General features: G+C 45.3%; 1 protein-coding gene across 2 annotated transcripts in view; it reads right to left on the bottom strand.

The window, feature by feature from the left end:
* Nucleotides 1–21868, bottom strand: part of FES (FES proto-oncogene, tyrosine kinase) — a 474871-nt gene that overhangs the window by 219743 nt on the left and 233260 nt on the right. For both annotated transcript variants that reach the window (XM_069625186.1, XM_069625187.1), the window contains exon 4: nucleotides 17368–17464. In XM_069625186.1, the coding sequence (XP_069481287.1) occupies nucleotides 17368–17464 (97 nt within the window). The remainder of the gene's footprint in view (nucleotides 1–17367; nucleotides 17465–21868) is intronic.

Raw genomic sequence — 21868 nt, 5'->3', positions numbered from 1 at the left:
TCTGATGCTGCATCTTTAGGGGGCTCTGATGCTACAGTGAAGCAGTTGGGGGAATCGTCTTGTGGAAAAGGCAGGCATTCTGGTGCTCTTCCTGAAGCAAAAGAAAGGCAAGCTAGACGTTCATCGACAGTAAATGGTTGGGATTCAGGAGGAATCGCTGGAGCAGAAGAAAATACAGCAGGATCTGATGGTGTAGACAGGTATATCTCTGATATTGGCAGCGAGGCTATGCAGGAAACAGGTGTCTCATGAACTGAAGGCAAATACTCAGTATACTCTGGGACTGAAGACATGCACTTTTGATGGACTACCGGAGGCTCTAAAGCTGAAGGATGATCTACAGGATGAGTCACTGTAGCTGAAGACAGACAGGCCAGGGGAAACCTTGAGGCTGAAGGCATGCAAGCTGGAGCAATCTCGGTTTCTGGATGCAAACATGTCCAGGTCTTTGGGACTGGCTCTTGAGGAAATGGCAGACATGGCAGCGGTTCATTGGTTGAAGACACGTGTGCCAAAGATGACTGCAGGGCTGTGGATTGGATCATAGAAGAGTCAATGGTTGTAGGAGGACAGACAGAAGTCTCAGAAGTTGACAGACACATTGGTGGCTCAGGAATGAAGGGCACCTTTAGGGCAGTAGAATCCTTGGCACCAGTAACCAAAGACTGAGCTGTACCCTTGCAGTCCCTTTCTTTAGTGAGTGACACAGAGTCTCTTTCTTTGTAGAAGTCAAAATCAACCAGTGGAATCACCATAGTAAAGTCTCTGTTAATCAGGATTTCGTCTATTGTCCATTCCTCTGTTTTAGCTTCTGAAAGAGGCAGATTATCAATCAACAGTTCAGGAACCGCCTGACGGTTCTTTGGTTCTGTATACTGTGGAATGAGTCCATCAGAACATGAAATCTGTACTGTCTCTGACTGTTCGTATTGATCAGAATTGGCAGAAGGAAGAGTGAACCCAGAGGTAACATCGTTTTCCACATCAGCTTTAACATCTACTTCAGTCTCAGCAGCTGTATCAAGAGCAGGGCCTAAGCCTACGGTAGTGACTGAATCTGTGTATGCCACCATTGTGGATTGTGTTTGGAAATCAGAAGCTTGTATGTGTGCTAGCTCAGAATTATGACAAACTGCTACACAGGTAATTTTTGGTAAAGGAGTGGCTTGTAAATCTTCAGCTAACTGCAATCCCTGATAAACAGCAGAACTATTGTTAGAACCTGTGCCTAGATTAAGCGCTGTGCTAGACGAAAGACCTTCACTCCCAATAGATCTAACATATCGACAAATATCATGGTTTACCAAAGTCTCTGCACTCAGGGGCTGAACAGTGTTCACTTCCTCAACATCAACAGATAAAGTCTGAGGTGTATTCAGTAAAGAGTGTAAGGTTCTATTTTCCTCTTGTAAAGAAATGAATTCTTGTCTTAACTCCTCAAGCTTAGCTCTTAGCATGCCCTGCATTAACTGTACATCACTATCAGTAGGCACAGGGGGAGGCATAGTGGCATCAGGGCTGGATCCTGCACTAGCAATCTGGATGTGCGCCGATTGTACATTGCCCTCTACTGCTTGCAGGTTCTGTGATTTATAGTTTCTCTTACCAACTTGGTCAGTGTTTCCCTTAAACAAACTATTGACATTAGACCTCTTGGCATTAGGGACTACAGTATGTACCTGTGCAACGGAGTATGCTTTAGACTGAGGGTAGAAAACAGAAGTTATGCAAGAAACCCCTCCATTCTTTATGTTTGTATCATGAAACTGTTCTATTTGAGGTGAAGCACAACTGGAATCATGGGGTTCAACAACAGAGGTACTCTCGTATAATAAGTCTAACAGTGTGTTGTTTTCTGCGGCTAAAGCTTGCGCTGACATAGAATCGGGGTCAAAACAAAAGATAGAACCAGGATCAGGCAATGTAAGATGTGCCATCCTATGGGAAAAATACTTTGCACGTAAATGCCCATTCGTGACAAGGAGTTCATTGGAGTCAGGACTAGTGATTTGATTGTCACAGGTAAATGTAGGGGAAGCTTTCTGTACAAACTTGTTAGAGGCCTTGCTGCCTTTCTTTCTTAAACTTGCCATATTCAATGGGAATTTTGGGCTGGTCATACTATCACTATCAGGCTTGGTCAGGCGAGTACAAAGGCAGCGAATATGGCAAGGGAAATGTGCACCCAGGAACAACGACTCATGTATGCTAGAACCCAGGAGTGCAAATAGAGTGTGACATCAAAACCAATATGAAAAGGGATGTGGGGTAAGCACCTGACTGCGAGGAAAGTCGGCAAGCGCCTTACCCCCAATTGCTGTTACAGGTACTGACAGCGCTAAACCCACGTGGAGGGCAAGCAATGGCAGGATCTGTGTACTAACACTCTTGATGGTATTAAATAAGGGAACTTAAGAACTGTAGTCACGAGGACGAGAATAAACCTCTTGAATGTCAGCTAGCCCACGAATCCTGTTGATAAAACTGGGACCCCGAAAGGCTAGAACAGCATTGGAAGGAAAACTAAATACCTAAGTTGGAATAGTGATAACAAACTAGTGAGGAAAACATAAGCATTCACACAGGAGCTAGCTAACCGCACACCACACCTAATAATCAAAAGGGAAAATAAATGCAGAAGTGCAATGGAAAACATGGAATGGATCCCACTAGAAAGTAAGGATCAGGAGCAGGGAAAAACGAAATAACCTATGCAAACTTCTCCCTACCCCTCCAAGGAAAAGACAGGAAGCTAAACTAAGAGGAAGGCTAAGGCAAACGGATTTACAGCAGCAAAGGACAGAGTCAAAGAAATATAGAACACAGACAAACTGGGCTGCATCTAAAAGGGGAAAGCACTGAGAAATGCTGCCTGCAAACAGAGGAAGACAAAAAGGGAATCAATGGAGCAGAAATCAATTAGCGCATGAATCCGAGATTCAGGGCGGAGGAACAACAAAACAGGAACTAGGAACTAGGTACAAAGGCAAGGAACCAGGAAACAAGGGACTAGTCAAAAACAGGAACACTGCAAACGATGACCAGCGCTGGACTGAAGTAAGACTGAGGCTTTTAAAGCTGCTTAACGAGCACACGCCTCGGGTGTGCTGATTGCTGCACCTGCCGCCACAGCTGTTACCTATCCTCCACCCAACCTTGTCCTGCAAGGGTGGAGGTGGAGCAGTGGGCCAGGCATTCTGGGAAGCATAGTCATTTGGTTAAAGAAGCATGCTGGCTGCCAAAAACCTGGAATGGATCCGGAAGGGAAGTAGTTTGGAAAATAGGGATTTAGCGCTCCCAAATCATCACAGCACTGTAGCATAAAGTTCGGAGGAAAAGTCCAGTAGGGAATAAACCCCAAATCATGCCCCCAAGTGGTGGGAACGGGAGCGAAGGGAGCGAGTCGTGACACGGCATTAGGTTTTTGTTAGTATAGGTCTTTATGGTTTGACATAGACTGACTAGGACCGTTTTTTTATTATTCGATGGTCGAGATTACTCCCATCTTAGTTATAGGGCCAGACAGGAGTTTTTCCAACCCCCTTGATTTAGTTAAGGTTTTGAAACGTGCAACTATTGTGTCAGTGTCTACTTGTGATACCCTGCCCCCCTTACAGGGCGCATGAAGACGGACTATGACACAAAGGTGGCATGTTTGGGGCTACAGACTTTTATCAACAAATCATATGATATGTGTGACAACCTGACAGAAGCGCCAGACACGGAAAACCCAAAGGAGGGTTGGTGGGGACAAGAGACAGAAAATAAAACAGTGCTGGATCATGAAAACGAAACACACACAGGCCCTGATATTCACGGCTGCGGCCGTACAAGTACAGACTTCATAAAAACGCCGGCTCAGGCAGCCGAGGGAAAAACTTGTGTCCAGTTTAATGTTGGCAAGTTCCTTTCGAAGTCAAACCGCAGTTATAATGACCGGAACAGAAAACCATATGAGCGTGTGAATAAACAAAAGAGAGCGCCACAGAAAACTGTAGAAAACAGCATTACTGTATCACAGAACTTACAGTGTACTTTTACAATGAAAACCAGCGTTCTCCACGAGGCACCAGTGCGTGCTCCATTATGGCGACCAGGATCCTCCAGGGAAGGGGGCGGGGCTTGGAGGGGCTTTTCAAACTTTCGGGCGGGGAAGCAGCCTTATTGGGTGGAATTGTCGAAGCCCCTATATAAGGGAGGAGAAAAGGAAAAACTGACGGATTTGGTTCCTTTCTGTTGCAGAGGCCAGCAGAGAGTGAGGAAGCAGCCGAGAGGTTCCAGTGGGCATACGAAGGCTGAACTAAGGTTTTCCCCTTATGCTCTTACCAAGCCTGCTGATAACGAACTTTGGACTCTAAACAGGGGTTCTTACCCAACTTAATTTCTTTTGTTACGATTTTTGAAGTCAATAAAGATAAATTTTCGTTAACTTAACTCCTGCTCATAGTGATCCATTACATCAGTGGTGTCAGAAGTGGCATCGAGAACGCTATGGAGGCCATAATCAAAGCACTTACAGATGGTTAGCAACAACTGCAACAGGCAATGCAGGTGCAGTCGCATCAAACGCAAACGGACCGACAGGCGTTACAGCAGGCTCTACAGATACAGGCAGCCACGCAAGATGCCATCAAGCACATCACGGAGACTATGACAGCTACAAGGGGTAATTCCATAGCCCCAACTAATGTACTACAAAAATATCAGCAAGGTGAAGATCCAGGGTATTTTTTTACCAACTTCGAGAGAGTGGCAAGAAATTTGCAGTGGCCGGTGGAGAAATGGGGCCACTTCATTGCTCCGTTATTGATTGGTCCCTTACAAGGAGCATATCAGGCGGCAAATCCAACAGGAGATGTTACTTACGCGGAGATCAAGAAAACCATATTAGAACGAATGGGGGTCGACGACGAGGCCTACACAGTCAGACTAAGGGATACCCGCCTAAGAACCGGTGAGACCCCCAGACAACTGTATTATCGAATACATGATCTCTGTAACAAATGGTTAAAACCAGCCTCCGGATCAGTACAGGAAATAATGGAGAAAGTTAAACTCGAACAATTCATAGAGGCTTTACCCTCCGTGATGCAAAGATGGGTACGTCAACATCATAGGCCCACTCTAGCGGAGGCCATTGATATCGCAACAGCATTTCAGAAAGCAGGTACTAACCGAACACCGTCGGTAGACCCCATCAAATTGGTACCCAAAAGAACAGCCCTACCCGAGGTAAAGAGCAGTCAACCAGGCCAAGGAAATGGTTGGAACATGACGACCAGACAACCGCAATGTTTTGACTGTGGCGAAAGGGGGCATTTTGCCCGGTATTGCCCACGAAAACCAAAGTCAGAGCCAATGGAAATCGGATATGCCCAAAACCAAGAATACCGAAGAAGGAAGGATCCGTATCTGATGGAAGTACGACTGGATGGAAAACCGAGACAAGCCTTGCTGGATTCAGGAAGTGAGCAGACCGCCATAATACCGGAAGTAAGTGGCTTGGCGGGGAAGGGTAGAGGAACTATTCCTATTACATGTGTGCATGGGGATCCCAAGGCATATCCCTCCCAGGAAGTAGATCTTGTGGTAAAGGGGGTTAGCACGAGGATGAAGGTCGCCATAATGCCCCATTTACCGACACAAGTGCTAGTAGGTAAAGACCTACCTTTATTTGATGAATGTCTACGTGATCAAGAGTTTCTGCATACCGCGCCCTATGCTCAAACTGAAATTGAAGATGAAACACATCCCAGACCCAAGCAGACAAAAAGAGAAGTCAGAGAAAAACAGAAATTGTGGCATAAAAGTCGTAGATATGTAGGAATAATAGATTGGCTACCAGAGTCAGGGACCAGGTCCTTCCGGAGTGAACTGTTGTTAGACCCAACTTTAAAACATGCTCGAGATCAAGCAACATCAGATAACAAGGAAGGAGTCTATCTGTGGTTCAAGTCAAAGAACGATCTGGTTTATCGAGTAACTTTGAATCAGGAGAAGGAAGAATTGGAACAGTTACTAGTACTGTTGGTATTTAGAGAGACTGTTCTACGAATAGCACATGATGATGCTGTAGGAGGACACTTGGGGAAGGAGAAAACACAGGAGAAATTGCTAAAAAGGTTCTTTTGGCCCGGAATATACCGAGAAGTGGCCAAATATTGCAAAGAGTGTCCTATATGTCAAAGAACCAACCCACAAAAACCAAAAAAAGCTCCCTTACAACCCATGCCACTTATAAAGGAGCCTTTTTCCAGAATTGGGATGGATATGGTTGGACCATTAGAACCCGGTAGTCATGGATATTCCTACATCATGGTGATAGTAGACTACGCCACAAGATACCCGGAGGCATTTCCTATGAAGGGCATTAGCGCTACACAGGTATGCAACCAATTAGTTCAATTTATTTCAAGAGTTGGCTTGCCCACAGAAATAGCAACGGACCGGGGACACAACTTTATCTCAGGAGTGATGAAGAAGGTTTGCGAACAGCTAAATATCCGACAGAAACGTACATCAATATACCACCCTCAAACCGATCGGTTGGTGGAGCGATATAATAAAACCCTCAAAATGATGCTCAAAAGAGTCACGGCACCAACGGGAAAAAATTGGGACAGAGTCTTACCATGGGTATTAATGATACTGAGGGACACACCTCAATCGTCTACGGGATTTTCTCCCTTTGAGTTGTTATTTGGTCATAAACCCAAAACAGTCCTGGATATAGCCAAGAAAGAATGGGAAGAACAAGAGAAGGAAACTCACCTTACTGACTATGTTCTCGATATGAGAGAACATCTAAACAAACTAAGGGAGATGGCCAGAGAAAATCTGGGGAGAGCCCAAACATCCCAAGCTCATTACTACAACAATAGTGCTAGAGCTAGGAAGTTCCAAGAGGGTGATATGGTGTTGGTTTTATTGCCCATGTCATCCAATAAGATGTTTGCACAGTGGAGGGGTCCTTACAAAATCATACGAGTTCTGGGTCCCATGAATTATTTGGTAGAGCAGCCAGACAGAAGAGAGAAACAACAAAACTATCATGTAAACCTCTTCAAAGAATGGAAGTGGGCCGAGACCGCCAACATGAACATCCTAAAAATAACTAGAAAAGACTCAGCCATGCATGCCGTTCAATGGGGACCCCAAATCAGTCCAAACCAGAAGAAAGAACTGGAGGTCCAGCTACAACCACTAGAAAACGTTTTCTCGTTCTTTCCTGGAAAAACACATCTAGTAGAACATGTCATCAACACGGATCCCTCTCAAACGGTGAGAGTCAGACCTTATAGACTACCTGAAGCAAAGAGGGGTGCAGTTAAAAAGGAGGTAGAAGAGATGTTACGATTGGGAGTAATCAAACCCTCAGACAGTCACTGGTCATCACCCATCGTCTTGGTGCCTAAGCCGGATGGAAGTATCCGATTCTGCATGGATTATAGGAAATTGAATGCAATTTCAACCTATCAAGCTTATCCCATGCCCAGAATCGACGAACTAATAGACCAACTAAGCACAGCCCACTACATCAGTACCATTGACTTAACAAAAGGGTACTGGCAGATCCCACTACGAGAAGAGGACAACATTAAAACTGCATTTTCTACACCTTCAGGACTATACCAATTTACCGTATTACCTTTTGGGTTACACGCGGCCCGGCTACCTTCCAAGCCTTGATGAACCAGGTCTTAGCTCCCCACAAAGAATTCAGTTCAGCATACCTGGATGACATCATTGTATTTAGCCAAACATGGGAAGAACATCTTAGTCACCTAACAGAAGTGATCACTGCGTTGGGAAAAGCAGGATTACATATCAATCCAAAGAAAACCATTTTGGCGGCCAAGGAAACTAAATACTTGGGGTACCTTGTTGGACAAGGGTTCATCAAACCACAAATCGAAAAAGTGAAGGCCATCATGAGACTACCCATGCACTGTAACCGAAAGCAGATAAGGGCCTTCTTGGGTTTTGTGGGTTATTATCGAAGGTTTATCCCATTGTTCTCCAGCATCGCCAGTCCATTGACAGAGGCCCTGAAGTCTTCCTATAAAGAAGATGTATCATAGAATCCGTCCGCAAAAATGGCTTTCTGGAACTTAAAGAAACACATAGCCTCACTTCCGGTCTTGAGATGACCTGATTTTGAAAAGGAATTTTAGGTACAAACAGATACATCAGGAACAGGTTTGGGGCCGTTCTCTCACAAGGGACCGAAGATGATTTATTTCCGGTAGCATTTATTAGTCGTAAACTGTTACCACACGAAATGGCCTATTCAACACTGGAAAAAGAATGTCTAGCTATAAAATGGGCAATTGAAAGTCTACGCTATTATCTACTGGGAAGACACTTCACAGTGTTCACAGACCATGCCCCCTTGCAATGGCTAGCCGTACATAAGGACTCAAATCAAAGGGTTCTGAGATGGTTTCTGACACTCCAAGCTTACTGTTTCAAAACGGTACACAAACCGGCTGCGTTCCAGGTTGTCTCTGATTATTTGTCATGGAGTCTAGAGCAGCCCGATCGGCTTTATACCAGAGGGAGTGTATGTGACAACCTGACAGAAGCGCCAGACACGGAAAACCCAAAGGAGGGTTGGTGGGGACAAGAGACAGAAAATAAAACGGTGCTGGATCATGAAAACGAAACACACACAGGCCCTGATATTCACGGCTGCGGCCGTACAAGTACAGACTTCATAAAAACGCCGGCTCAGGCAGCCGAGGGAAAAACTTGTGTCCAGTTTAAGGTTGGCAAGTTCCTTTCAAAGTCAAACCGCAGTTATAATGACCGGAACAGAAAACCATACGAGCGTGTGAATAAACAAATTATGGCGACCAGGATCCTCCAGGGAAGGGGGCGGGGCTTGGAGGGGCTTTTCAAACTTTCGGGCGGGGAAGCCTCCTGATTGGGTGGAATTGTCCAAGCCCCTATATAAGGGAGGAGAAAAGGAAAAACTGACGGATTTGTTTCCTTTCTGTTGCAGAGGCCAGCAGAGAGTGAGGAAGCAGCCGAGAGGTTCCAGTGGGCATACGAAGACTGAACTAAGGTTTTCCCCTAATGCTCTTACCAAGCCTGCTGATAACGAACTTTGGACTCTAAATAGGGGTTCTAACCCAACTTAATTTCTTTTGTTACGATTTTTGAAGTCAATAAAGACAAATTTTCGTTAACTTAACTCCTGCTTATAGTGATCCATTACAATATGAAATGGCATTTATAACGCGCCTGTACACAAGTGTTTCTAGGAAAGACAAGGGGTGGGAACAGAGGGAGGACAAAACAACGATTTTACTAGGCCCTGGTACATTCACATTGCACAAGTGTGGGGAGAGGATGGGGAGAAGTGCCAAAATTGGGGGATGGTGCAGTGCAGGGAATCAAAAAGTGCAGCCAGCTAGTGGCTCAGTGCAGGTAAAGGAAAGTGCAGCCAGAGGGTGGCTCATAAGTGCAGAGACAGGGGACTGTAGGGTTACAGATACTGACCACAAGTGCTGTGGGAGCCAGGCGCCAGTGCAAGGTAGGTGCAGCTGGACATGCGAGGATCTGGGCACAAGTTTAGAGGGTGGCCGGGTGACCAGTGTGTGGACCAGATGGGTCATCAGCATAGGAGAGGAAGAGAGAAAGCAGAGGTGAAGAGGAAGGTCTTGAGTTGCTTCCAGAACCAGAGGTGGTTCTGCTCAAGTTTGAGAGAAGCACAAAGGCTGTCCAGATGGAGGCCCCAGATGAAGAAAGAGATCTGCCCCCAACTCTCTGCTTGGAAAAGCAACTGACCCTCAGAGTGTTGGAGGTGGATGAGCAGAGAGCTTGAGAAGGGAGGTGTTTAGGAAGGGAGCATTGGAGGTAGTACAGTGCCAGGCCCCAGAAAGCCTTGTGGACAATGCAAAGGGTCTTGAACTTGATCCTTGCTGCCACTGGGAGCCAGTGAAGAGATTTCAGTGCTGAAGAGATACGATCGCTGGACTTGAGGTCAAGGACAAGTCTCGCAGTCCTGTTCTGGATAAGTTGTAGAGGACGGAGAGTAGAGGCAGGAAGATTTAGGAAGAGGCTGTTGCAATAGTCCAGCCTATAGAGGACCATAGCTCTGGAGACAGTGAGCTTCTGGGGGAAAGTGAGGAAAGGAAGAATACCTCTGAGGAGGTGCAGCTGATAGTTTGACTTCTTAGAGATGTCAGAGTTGTGAGGAGAGAAGGAAAGGGTGGAGTCGAAGATGACCCCAAGGTTATCAGCCTCACAGGTGGGAGAGGGAAGAGGGCCCAGAGTGGGCGACCAGAGAGGGAGGAAAGAAAGGATTTGGTATTCCGATGAGTAGGATCTTAGTCTTACTGGCATTCAGGCAGAGATCACTGGCGGCACACCACTCCCAGATAGTAGACACACAGTCAGAGATAAGAGAAGGAGTAGAGGTGGCTGAGGAGAGCCTGAAAGAGAGCTGGGTGTCATCTGCATAGCACTGAAAGTTGGAGCAGAGAGTAGCAATGTGGTGGGCAAGAGGTGCCAGATATTGGTTGAACAGCCAGGGAGAAAGGTTAGAGCCCTGGGGTACACCACAAGTAGAGAGAGATATGGAAGAGAGGAAGGACCCCAGCTGGACCTGGGAGGGTCAATCACTGAGAAAGGATGTCAGCCAGGCCAGAGTCAGTGATACCCAGGTTATCACGGAGGCGGTTCAGCAGGATGGCATGGTTGACCGTATCAAAAGCAGAAGAAAGATCAAAGAGAATGAGGACAGAAGGAAGGTTAGATTCAAGGTAAGAGAGCAGGTCTTCTCGGATGTTCAGGAGAGCAGTTTCCGTGCTTCTGGCTGCTCTGAAGGCAGACTGGTGGTCGTGGAGACAACCAACAGATTCAATGGGCAGATTAAGCAAGGAGATGGCCAGCTTTTCCAAGAGTTTGCCCAGGAAAGGAGTGATGGAGATCTGGCGATAGTTAGCCGGAGAGGAAGGATCCACAGAGAGCTTCTTAAGGAGGGGGTGCACAAGGGAGTGCTTAAGGGGGGTGTAGAAGGTTCCATTGGCACAAGAATGATTGCAGAAATCGGCCAGGGCTGGAGCAAGGGTGTTCATGTGGTCCTTGATGGTCCTTGATGGTTCTGGATGAACAGGGAAGAACCTGTTTTGACGAGACTTCCATAGATCAGACTTGTCTAGAAACGTTATCAGGGGTGAACAAGGGGAAGGAAGAGAAGGAAGAAGGAGAGAGATGGCCACAGTTAGGCCAGGAGTGGAAGTAGAGGAGGAGGAAGAGGAAGCGAGGGTGGACAGCATGTCCTGAGTTTCTGTGCTGAAATGAGAAGCCAGGGCCGTGCAGAGGACCTGGGAGGGAACACGCAAGGTAGAGACGGCAGCCGGGTTGGCAGATGTATGTGATTACCCCAAAAATTGAATAGGAGAATTATTCCAAAATGTACATGTCTCAGGTTTGACAGGTTGATCAAGTACAGTGTCTACACAACTAGCCCCACTAGCCCACTCCTCACCTGATGAATCTGTTGGAGATGCAGTAGATTCGGCTGTAGAACTTTCCTTCTTCTTTTCTCTCCAGGTGGTTTCGATCTTGTTCTTGGATTTGAAGATAGAAGGACGGGCTCGCCTAGAGTCCACTTTGCCAAAGAGGCTATGTGCCCGGCAGCGGGGACTCCAGGGAGCCCACCCCCCAAACCAGGGAAAAACCGGATGAAAAAACCCTGGTAGATCTTGATATGGATGGTAGTTGATGTAATCCGTAGAGGAATCCAGAAAGAGTGAAGGCAAGAGTAGTATTGCCTACAAGTACCAGAATGCACTGGTTGTTGTCGTAGTTGGCGAATGTGACAGTATGACCCCTTCTCAGTAGACCTCCTCCTGGTTTTCCCGGGTGCAGCCGATGGAACTTCTGAATGAGACGAGGTGCTGATATATGTCTAATAGGTTCCCAAGAGCCCTCAGACATTGGGTACCCCTTCCATAGTACCAGATACTGCAAGGTGCCATTCTTGTACCTGGAATCATGGAGTCTAGAGACTTCGTATTCCTTGGTTCTCTCTTTCTGCTGGAATCCGATTATCTTTTTTATTTTTATTTTGTCTAAGTCCTCTGTGTATTTTTTCAGTAATGAGGTATGAAATACCGGATGGATTCTTTGTAGTTTGGCTGGCAGAGCCAAGCGAAAGGCTACCAGATTGATTTTAGCCGTGATCCGAAGGGTCCAATGTAGCGGGGAGAGAACTTGCCTCGGTGTATCCACCTGGGTAGATATTTGGTTGACAACCATACTTTGGCACCAATTTCCCATTCCGGGTTGGGTTGTCTCTTGATATCCGCCCACCTTTTGCTCTTATGAAGTGCCATCTCGAGGTTGGCTCTTGTCTTCCTGTGAAGATCTTTCAGAGTATTGATGAGCAGATCAACAGAGGGTACATTAGAAGAATTCTGACCAAACAGAGGTATGTGTCGGGGATGGAATCCATAGGTGCATGAGAAGGGACTCATGCCTGTAGAGGAATGTCTGGTGTTGTTGGATGAAAATTCTGCCATGGGCAGAAGCCGATACCAATCACTCTGTTCTTGATTACAAAAACACCTGATGTACTGTTCTAAAGTGGCATTGAGACGTTTTCGGTTTGTCCATTGCTTTCCGGATGAAACCCAGATGAAAGGGATCTTTTTATTCCTAGAGATTTGCATAGAACAGTCCAGAATTTTGATGTGAATTGTGAGCCAGGATCTGATACTATGGTCTGGGGCAGCCCGTGTAATCTGACCACGTCTCTCAAAAACACTTCTGCAGTAATGCCTGCTGTGGGTAACCCTTTTAAGGGTGAGAAATGAGCCAATTTGCTGAATGAATCGACCGTGACCATGATGGCTGAGTACCCGTTAGAAACGGGTAAGTCTACAATGAAATCAGTGGAGATGTGTTGCCACAGACCTTCTGGAGGGGTTTCCTGCTGTAGAAGACCCAGGGGTTTGCAATATGCGTACTTATTCTGTGCACATACAGGCCATGAGACGACATAGTTCCTGACATCTTTTGCCATCGTGGGCCACCAGAATTGTCTAGAAACCAATTCTAAAGTGGCATTTTGTCCCTTGTGTCCTGCTAATGGTACGTCATGACACCAGGCCATTGCTTGTTCTTGTAAGTCGGTCGTAGGCAGAAACAACAAACCTTCTTTGAATAACAGTTCTCCCCTTTGAGTCATACCCTTGTTTAGAGGGTCCTTTTCCTTGCTCTGGACGGATTGTACTTGTTGCAGAAAAGTGTTAAGGGTATTAACAAACCGCTTCCCTGCTAAAAGGATCTCCTGACCCTGATATCCTCCAAAGTCTCCTTGACTGCGTGAGAGAGCATCAGCAAGGGGGTTGTCCTTTCCAGGTAAGTATGTCAGCACAAAGTCGAACTGAGAGAAAAAATAGGCCCATCTGGCATGTCTGGAATTCCTACATTCCATCTTCTGGAGTACCTTCAGATTTTGGTGGTCAGTACGAACCTGGAAAGAATGAATGGTTCCTTGTAATAGATGTCTCCATTCTTCGCATGCTTGCCTAATAGCCAGGAGTTCTCTTTCCAAGACAGAGTAATTTCGTTCACTTGGGCTAAGCGTATGAGAGTAGTAGGCAATGGGGTGTTCCAATCCATCCTCCTTCCTTTGTAGTAGTGCTGCCCCAATTGCACCGCCTGAAGCATCGGTTTCCACAATGAATGGTAAGGACCGGTCTGGTTGTCTCAATATGGGAGCAGTCACAAAAGCTGTCTTAAGTCTTTGGAAAGCTTGTTCTGTCGTTTGGTCCCAAATAAATTGAACACCCTTCTTTAAGAGATTAGTAATGGGCAAGATGATTTCTGAAAAGTTGGGTATAAATTTACGGTAAAAGTTGGCCAGACCTAAGAATCTCTGTATGTCCTTTACTGATGTGGGTACTGGCCATTGAGTTATTGCTTGTGTCTTGGAGGGGTCCATTTGCACACTGTCTGCTAAGAGTATAAATCCTAAGTAAGGTACGGTTGTAGCTTCAAAGACACACTTCTCGGGTTTTGCCAACAGACTGTTCATTCTGTGTAGTACCTCCTGGACATGTTGGCGGTGTTCTTCCAGGGTGTTGGAAAAAACAAGTATATCATCCAAATATACTACAACTGAAGAATATAGGACATCCGCAAATATTTTGTTTATAAACCGTTGGAACTGGGAGGGTGCGTTCACTAAACCAAAGGGCATGACTCTGTACTCGTAATGTCCAAGGGGTGTTCTAAAAGCCGTCTTCCACTCGTCTCCTTCACGGATTCTCAGAAGATGATACACTCCCCCAAGATCTAATTTGGTGAAAATTCGAGCTCCTTGGACAGCCCCTATAATGTCTTTCATCAATGGCATGGGATACCGGTCTTTTATGGTTAGACTGTTAAGTCCTCGGTAATCGATACATGGTCTTAATTCTGTCGTCCCTTTCTTTGAAATAAAGAAAAGGGATGCCCCTGCTGATGAGGTGGATTCCTGGGTTAGTCCGTTCTTTAGATTTGTGGCTAAGTATTCCTTGTGGGCCTCCTTTTCAGGTAATGACAAAGGGAACATTCTTCCAAACGGTACTTCTGCGTCTGGAACCAGTTCGATCTTGCAATCCTCCTTTCGGTGAGGTGGAAGATTCCGTGGTTGAGTGTCTAAAAACACCGGATGAAAAAACCCTGGTAGATCTTGATATGGATGGTAGTTGATGTAATCCATAGAGGAATCCAGAAAGAGTTAAGGCAAGAGTAGTATTGCCTACAAGTACCAGAATGCACTGGTTGTTGTCGTAGTTGGCGAATGCCTGTTGTCCGGGTAGAGGTCCAGTTGGAGTGCGGATAACACGCGGATATAGTGGTACACAAGGGAAGAATTGTGTGTCGGGAACACACCGCTCCAACGGTAGACATCGCTCACAGAAAACAATGAAAGCTGGGGAACCGCCCAGCGCGGGAGAGAGTACAGCAGTAGCAGGAAGGACGGAGAGAGATGCAAACAGGTTACGGCGACAGATGCCGCACAAGCAGAGAGGAAAACAGTCCAGAACGGAAGGAGGCAAGGAGCCGTTCGAGTGGGACGCAACCCACTAACAAACGACCAACAAGGTAGGCAGAAACCAGGAAGGGAACACAAGAGGGAGCGAAAGCAAACGTACTCGCGGGAACAAAGTAAGGAAGTTGCAACACACAGGTGCTTCTCATTTGCTGGTCTTTAAGGCGGCTAATACTGGAAGACTAGAACGCGCTGTGCGTTGCATGGAATAATTCAGTCCTTCTTCCATATCGACCATCTCCTCCATACTTTCCATGGCGATATGTGACAACATGTAAAGATCATCGAAAAAACAATATCTTGGAAAATGCTAAATAACATGACCATTTTGGTTAGTGAAAAAAAGTGTGCTGATGAAATTAAAATCATAGAAAGTGGACAAACAGACAGGAGTAAGGAAACAGGTTTTTGACCAATATACAATTAATAAAATGCCTTACACAAACCACATGGCCTGTATGCTTGCCTGCTATTAGTCAACACCAGATTGCGGCATCTTAACACTTCACCACAAGTCATTTTTCTAATTATATCTAAATTAGCAGCAGCATTAAATTCACAAGGAGAAGCAGGTAGTTAATGCTTCACACTATCCCACCAAAGAGAGAGGGCGCGAAAAAGACTTCTAAAAATATAATGTATAAAAAAGAGAGCCTCCCTCATTTATAAATTACGCTGCCTCAATCTAAAGAAATGATAAATGTTTAGATTGAGAAAACGCAATCAAAATGAAACTCGTACAGAATACACATTTTCTACTGAGTCTAGGGTTTGTCGTATTTTCCCAATGTCAAGAAAAATGTTGCTAAATATACGTTTACATGAAGGGATACTGGTTGAGACACAATTACTGGCTGCATACACGCAATGTTAGACATGTTTGTATGTCTAATCTAAATAGATCACCATCCATAGATTCTGCGCGGTGAACATATTATATTTATAAATTGACTATTTTTCAGTCACAGAGAGCGCTCGCAGATGAAGTGACAGAACGCTTGCAGTATATCGGTAAAGTTGGAATTAGATTGAGCAGTATATCTGGGGGAAGTAGATTTTTACGGATAAGTAATTTTTGAAGAAAACACATTTAAAGAAATCAGATTCGAAGAAATGCACGGAAACGGGGTTGGCCAGCTCCTTGCGGATATTTCTCTACGATGGCTGCCACGGTGTCTGTTAAAGTAAAAGTGTCCATCGTACTGTGTCAAGAAAACCCTACTTCTGGCCCTTACACTATAAACTAAGGAATAAATCAGCACTGTGCTGATCCCAGGGTAATGCCTTCCTTCTCCTGGCTTTCATTCTCAAAAGGCCTGTGGGAAACGACCCCCTGCCCCAGGTCGCAACGTTCCTAACACTATTTACCTTCTCGGTGGGCCCGGAGAATGCCTCCCTTCTCCTGGTGTTTGGTCTCAGTCTCAAAAAGACCCAGGGGAATGACTCCTTTCCCCAGGCCTGTTGGACCTTCGCCCTGGTCCAAGTTACCAGGAGAATGACTCCCTTCTCTTGGTACAACCATAGGGAAAGATTCCCTTCTGCTAGTCTTCTCCTCGGTATCCGGTCATTTTTTCGAAAACATTTTTTTTCCCGAAAATACAATTATGTCGAAAACATTTTGCAAAATTTATTTTTTCGAATGTCTTTTTTTTAGTTTATCATTTTTTTGTTTGTTTCGTAAGTAAAAAAAAGGGTAAAAAAAACAAAACGGGGGGGGTTGGGGTGGGAACCCCGTTCCCACCTATAAAAAATGTTTTTTAAAAAAAGACATTCCAAATATTTTTTTTAGGCGAAATGTTTTCGACATAATGGCATTCGAAAAAATGTCATTCGAAAAATCACTACAAACCCCCATCCTGTCACCCTCTAGGGCATTTCAATTGCAGACTCAACTTCAATCAGCACTCTTCAAAGTAAGTCATCAGCCCACCTCGAGGTGGCTGCCTCAGAACGTAACTCGTTCAGAGTATTGCACAAGGGCTGAAGGGAAGAGTAGACAGAGAGGGGGACAAAGGGGGCAACGGATGAATGAAGAAACGAAGCAGAGCACAGCCCGCTCCTCCTAACTGCTGCCTTGGAAAGCTCCATTCAGCACTCACACTTCAGGCCACAGCACATCAACCTCTGCAGCACTCACGCTTCAGGCCACAGCACAGCAACCTCTGCAACACTCACGCTTCAGGCCACAGTGCAACAACCTCTGCAGCACTCACGCTTTAGGTCACAGTGCAACAACCTCTGCAGCACTCACGCTTCAGGCCACAGCACACCAACCTCTGCAGCACTCACACGTCAGGCCGCAGCACACCAACCTCTGCTTGCCTCCTGGTACCTCCGCTTGGCCTGCAGCATCTCCTTCACTTGACTGCGGTACTGCACTCTCAGTTTCTCCACATCTTGTTGACTTGTCTAGGAGAGAAATACAGCGGGTTAATGTAAAATGGGGCCTCTCATCACATCCCACTTGCTCCATGCAACCCCCTTCTTCTCCAGCCTCTTGGCAGCTGCAGCTCGGTGGCACACGCATGTGCCTGAGACACAGCAGGAGCAGCGCTCCTATCCTCTTCAGGACTATCTTCCGTGTTAGACCGCTCCCCACCCCATAGTATGACTCCACCTCCCTTGCCAAAATGATGGATTCTATATGAAGAGAATGTAATCCAAGCTGTTCGTCCCCTCTCCCCAAGAGGGAGCTACACCCTTTGGGACTGGGGAGGTGAGCCTGCTAAGCTTAACACCCCCTAGAGGACAGGGAAAGCGGCATCCCACTGGAGGAGGCCCCCCCTGAGTGGACAAGGACTCCCCAGACAGGAATTGTATTCACCTCCCCCGTCATGTGAAAGGCCCCATGTGTTTGTTGGCTATGTGGGACTGAGCAGGACCATTGCATGTGTGCCTCAGTAGAAATGGCTGGTGTGGTTTCTGACCCTGTTATCAGTCCCTCATTACGGGAGACACAGAGTCAGGGTTCAACAGGGTTCATCCAGTCTCGTTGCAGCCTGACATGGATAAGCGCGCCGCCTCCCGCCACCCCGACGCATCTCAGCAAATAATTCACACAAATCCCTTCATATATCATCCTTCTATCAAATCTCAAGTTGGGGGTTACAGAGACCAGGACTGTACCATGTACGGACAGGATACATTCAAATTTTATTCTAGGATATATTTTCCAATACAAAACGATCCTAAACATACAACAATCACCACATTTTTATACAAAACAACACATCTATTTATACACTGGAGCACAATTGTTACTCCCACTCCCTCTCATATTTATCCTCCAAAAACCTCACCTCATACATTTCACACACATACCATACTCTCAAACACAATAAAGAAAGCACAATACAATGAACAACATTTAAAAACAATTTAGAAAAAACATAGAACACAATCAAGACAAAACAAAATTTGTCTTCAATTTCTAAGGTTCTCCAATTGGCTTTGAACCCTGTTTAGTTGAGGCCTCAATCCTTCATAAATAAAATAACAATTGTACTGATCATGTGACCTTTCGGCTCTCACCAGGGGGTCCTAGATAGGTTTCTCTGGACCAGCCTCATCAGGAGGATGAGGTAGAGGAAAGGAAGGCAAGGTCAGGTGTCAGATGTGTGGTAGTCCTTCCACTGTAACCCATGCCCAGCAACCCTGTGCATAACCAGGGAGACCTCCAAACTGTAAGATCAATAGTCAAAGCGTGTGACTCAAAAGATAGATGGTGACCAGTGCAGATTCAACATATATGTGCATGTCCTAAACTCGACAGAGAGGCATCTTTGTCCCAGACACGGAGACCAAAAGGTTATATGTTGGTAAAAAAAACGAAGCAAGTATACAGAAATTGGCTGACGTCATATCGACATATACTATATGAGCGTGATGCAAAAGTAATGTTGAACGCCCTTCAGGAGCGGGCCGAGTTTCTGGACTATGATGAAATCAGTCGATCACGGAGTCTCGATGCAAGCCCAACCGATTGATTGGGGCAGGTTTAGGGGGGCACTTTGAGGCACTATATGGAAATAGCAACAAGGTTAATTGCACTGCCTTAGCAGAGGCCAGGCCACCTGCGGGTAGTTGCTCGTGCGATATCTTGGACACATAGATCTAGATGATGTGTATGTTGCTATTCTCAGAGCAAAGTCAAAAAATGCCCCGCGCCCAGATGGCCTTTCGAATATGACATTTGAATCAAATCCCGCACTTAAGTGCGTGAACTGTTTAATAACATTATGAGATGCTTAATTTCCCCCTCATCCTTGGAGGTGATAATTGTGGGTTTTTTTAAATCAGGAGATCAGCTGAATCGTATTAATTATCGGCCAATTTCCTTGCTGGACGCCTCCTACAAAATCTTTTCAAAGTGTATGTTGAGGGCACTCAATGCCTTGATTTGTGTCACTATGGGTTTCAAAGAGGCACTAACACTTCATGGAATAGCCTATGTTGGGGCTATAAATTAGCCGGACGGTGGAGTCTAAGCGACAGATGTACTTTGCCTTTTTGGACATTAGTAAGACTTTTGATTGCGTCAAGAGATCCAAGATATGGAGTAAAATGCACACTAGTCTATGCTGGAGGCACTTCATAGGTGCACTAGGGTGCGGATAAAAATGGATCAACAGGGAAGACTTTCAGATTGGGTTTAAACAACACGAGGATTACACCAGGGGTGCACAATGGCCCCCTTCCTGTGCAACATGTATATAGCTGACATCGCTGACTGTTTGAGAGGCGTTAGAGCGAATCCTCCAACATTGGGTCCCTTGTTGTCCATATCTCCTCTCTACAGATGATCCAGTGCTTGCTGACTACGCTTCAACTGGGCTGCAGCGTTCACTGGAGGCCGTCAGTAGGTACGTCAAAGATTTAGGGTTGGATCTTAATATTCCAAAACCAAAGGTCCTGACAGTGAACCCCAGGAAAAGGGGGGTAAGGACCCGATATAACTGGACTATCTTTTTTGAAATTTATTTTTTATTTTTTATTGTAATTTTATAGTTTGATTTACAAACTTTTTAAACAATATCTCTCTCATCACAGTTTCTAGGTTTTGCTTTTTCTCAGACATCAATTTTGGTGTCATCCTTCAGGATTGCGTCTAAATAGTCAATTATTCGACAAGTCAACATCACATTTTTCCCTCTGAGAATTTGGAACCACCATTCTTCCATGTTTGAATTCATCGGGGCGTGTTTTCCTAGGTGGAATGTTATTTGGCTCTTTAGTTCCACACATTCGATTATTAGATGTTTACTGGATTCCACTTCGCTCTTACAAACTCTGCATAAATTGTCAAACGTGTCTTTGGCATGTATCCTATATAATTGATCTTTTGTCCTCAAAGCATTTAGACGAGGTTTCATGAATCTGCCCCGATGATGCCTCGATGGAAATTGTTTTAAATACACCGTGAACAAATCAAGACTATTTGCAACTGGGCCCAGATACAGCGAAAAATGCAAGGTTGTTGTATCGTTCTAAATTTAGGATCCATTGCCATTGTTTTATTTTTCTTTTTGCAATTTGCGGCCGATTTATCAGCGCCTCCAAAGTAATGTCCGCGTGGGACAGTGTGACTTTGAGTGTTTCTTTCCAGTCGTTTATCAGAGAGCTTGTGTGCTCTTTGTCACAATTTTGAAAAATGTCATACGCCGGTTCCGGGGGACTTAGATTCATTTTCCTTAGGAGTAACATTGATTTCCATAAAACTGTTCCCTGCAGAGAGTCTAGTGCGAGTTCATTTCTAATTTTAATAACTGAGATGTAATTGGGTAGCCTGAGGAGACGTTTCTCCACAATTGACCTTCTAAGTACGGCCATATTCTATGGTGTAAGTTCCAGGCAGCTTCGACACCGTAGGTTAGTGCTGGTGTTATCTTCAATTGATAAAATTCACGTACAGGTGACATCGTAAATTTACCATAAAGTCTATGCAGTTTTGCAGCTTGTAGTGCAAATGTCATAGTCCGATGAATTAGGTCCTTTGACCACGCCCATTCTCTTATAGAAGTGTTGAAGAGGATACCCAGGTATCATATTTCTTTAATTTTTTCTATCTTTTCCACTGCAATGGACCACGTGAAATTTTTGATCCTTTTTACTATCGTCGACTCAATTGACATGACTTTGGTCTTTGCTACGTTGATAAACAATTTGTTTTTAATCATGTAGTTGTCTAGGGCTTTTAGAAGCCTTTGCAGGCCGATCCAAGTTTGGTCAGATAGTACTATGTCATCAGCATATGTGACACCTCTTATTTGGTGACCGTTGACTTTTGGTGGAAAACAGTTGACTTGGTTTAATGTGATTGGGATGTCGGCGATAAACAGCTTAAATAGCAGTGCGGCTAAAGGGCACCCTTGTTTCACTCCTGTATTTGTCTCAATGGGGGTTGTTAAGTCTCCTTGTTGGTTCAAACGTACCCTGATCGAGGTGTTTACATGGAGGGCAATTATGGGCTGTAGGATTTCTTCGGGACAAGCCCAGCTCCTCAATTTCTTCCAGAGTAGGTCTCGGTTTATTGAGTCAAAAGCTTGACGCATGTCGACAAATGCTAGATGTAAGTTTCTTTTTTGTTTTAGCGCTTCAAGCTTTAATAAGTTCAGGACTACTAGGTTTACTTCAGTCCCCACCCCTTTGGTGAATCCAGTTTGTCGATGATCCAAGCAATTTGATGTTGCGGCCCAGTTTGCTAACTTCTGCTGTAAGAAAGAAGCCATTATCTTGCCAATCGTATCTTGCAGCGCGATTGGGCGATAGTTGTTTGGGTCCTCACGAAAACCTTTTTTGTAAATAGGCACTATT

The sequence above is a fragment of the Ambystoma mexicanum genome, chromosome 11, assembly GCF_040938575.1.
Source record: "Ambystoma mexicanum isolate Mex_15411 chromosome 11, UKY_AmexF1_1, whole genome shotgun sequence".
Classification (NCBI taxonomy): domain Eukaryota; kingdom Metazoa; phylum Chordata; class Amphibia; order Caudata; family Ambystomatidae; genus Ambystoma; species Ambystoma mexicanum.
The sequence above is the reverse complement of the archived record's forward strand: the minus strand, read 5'-3'. Positions and strand labels throughout refer to the sequence as shown.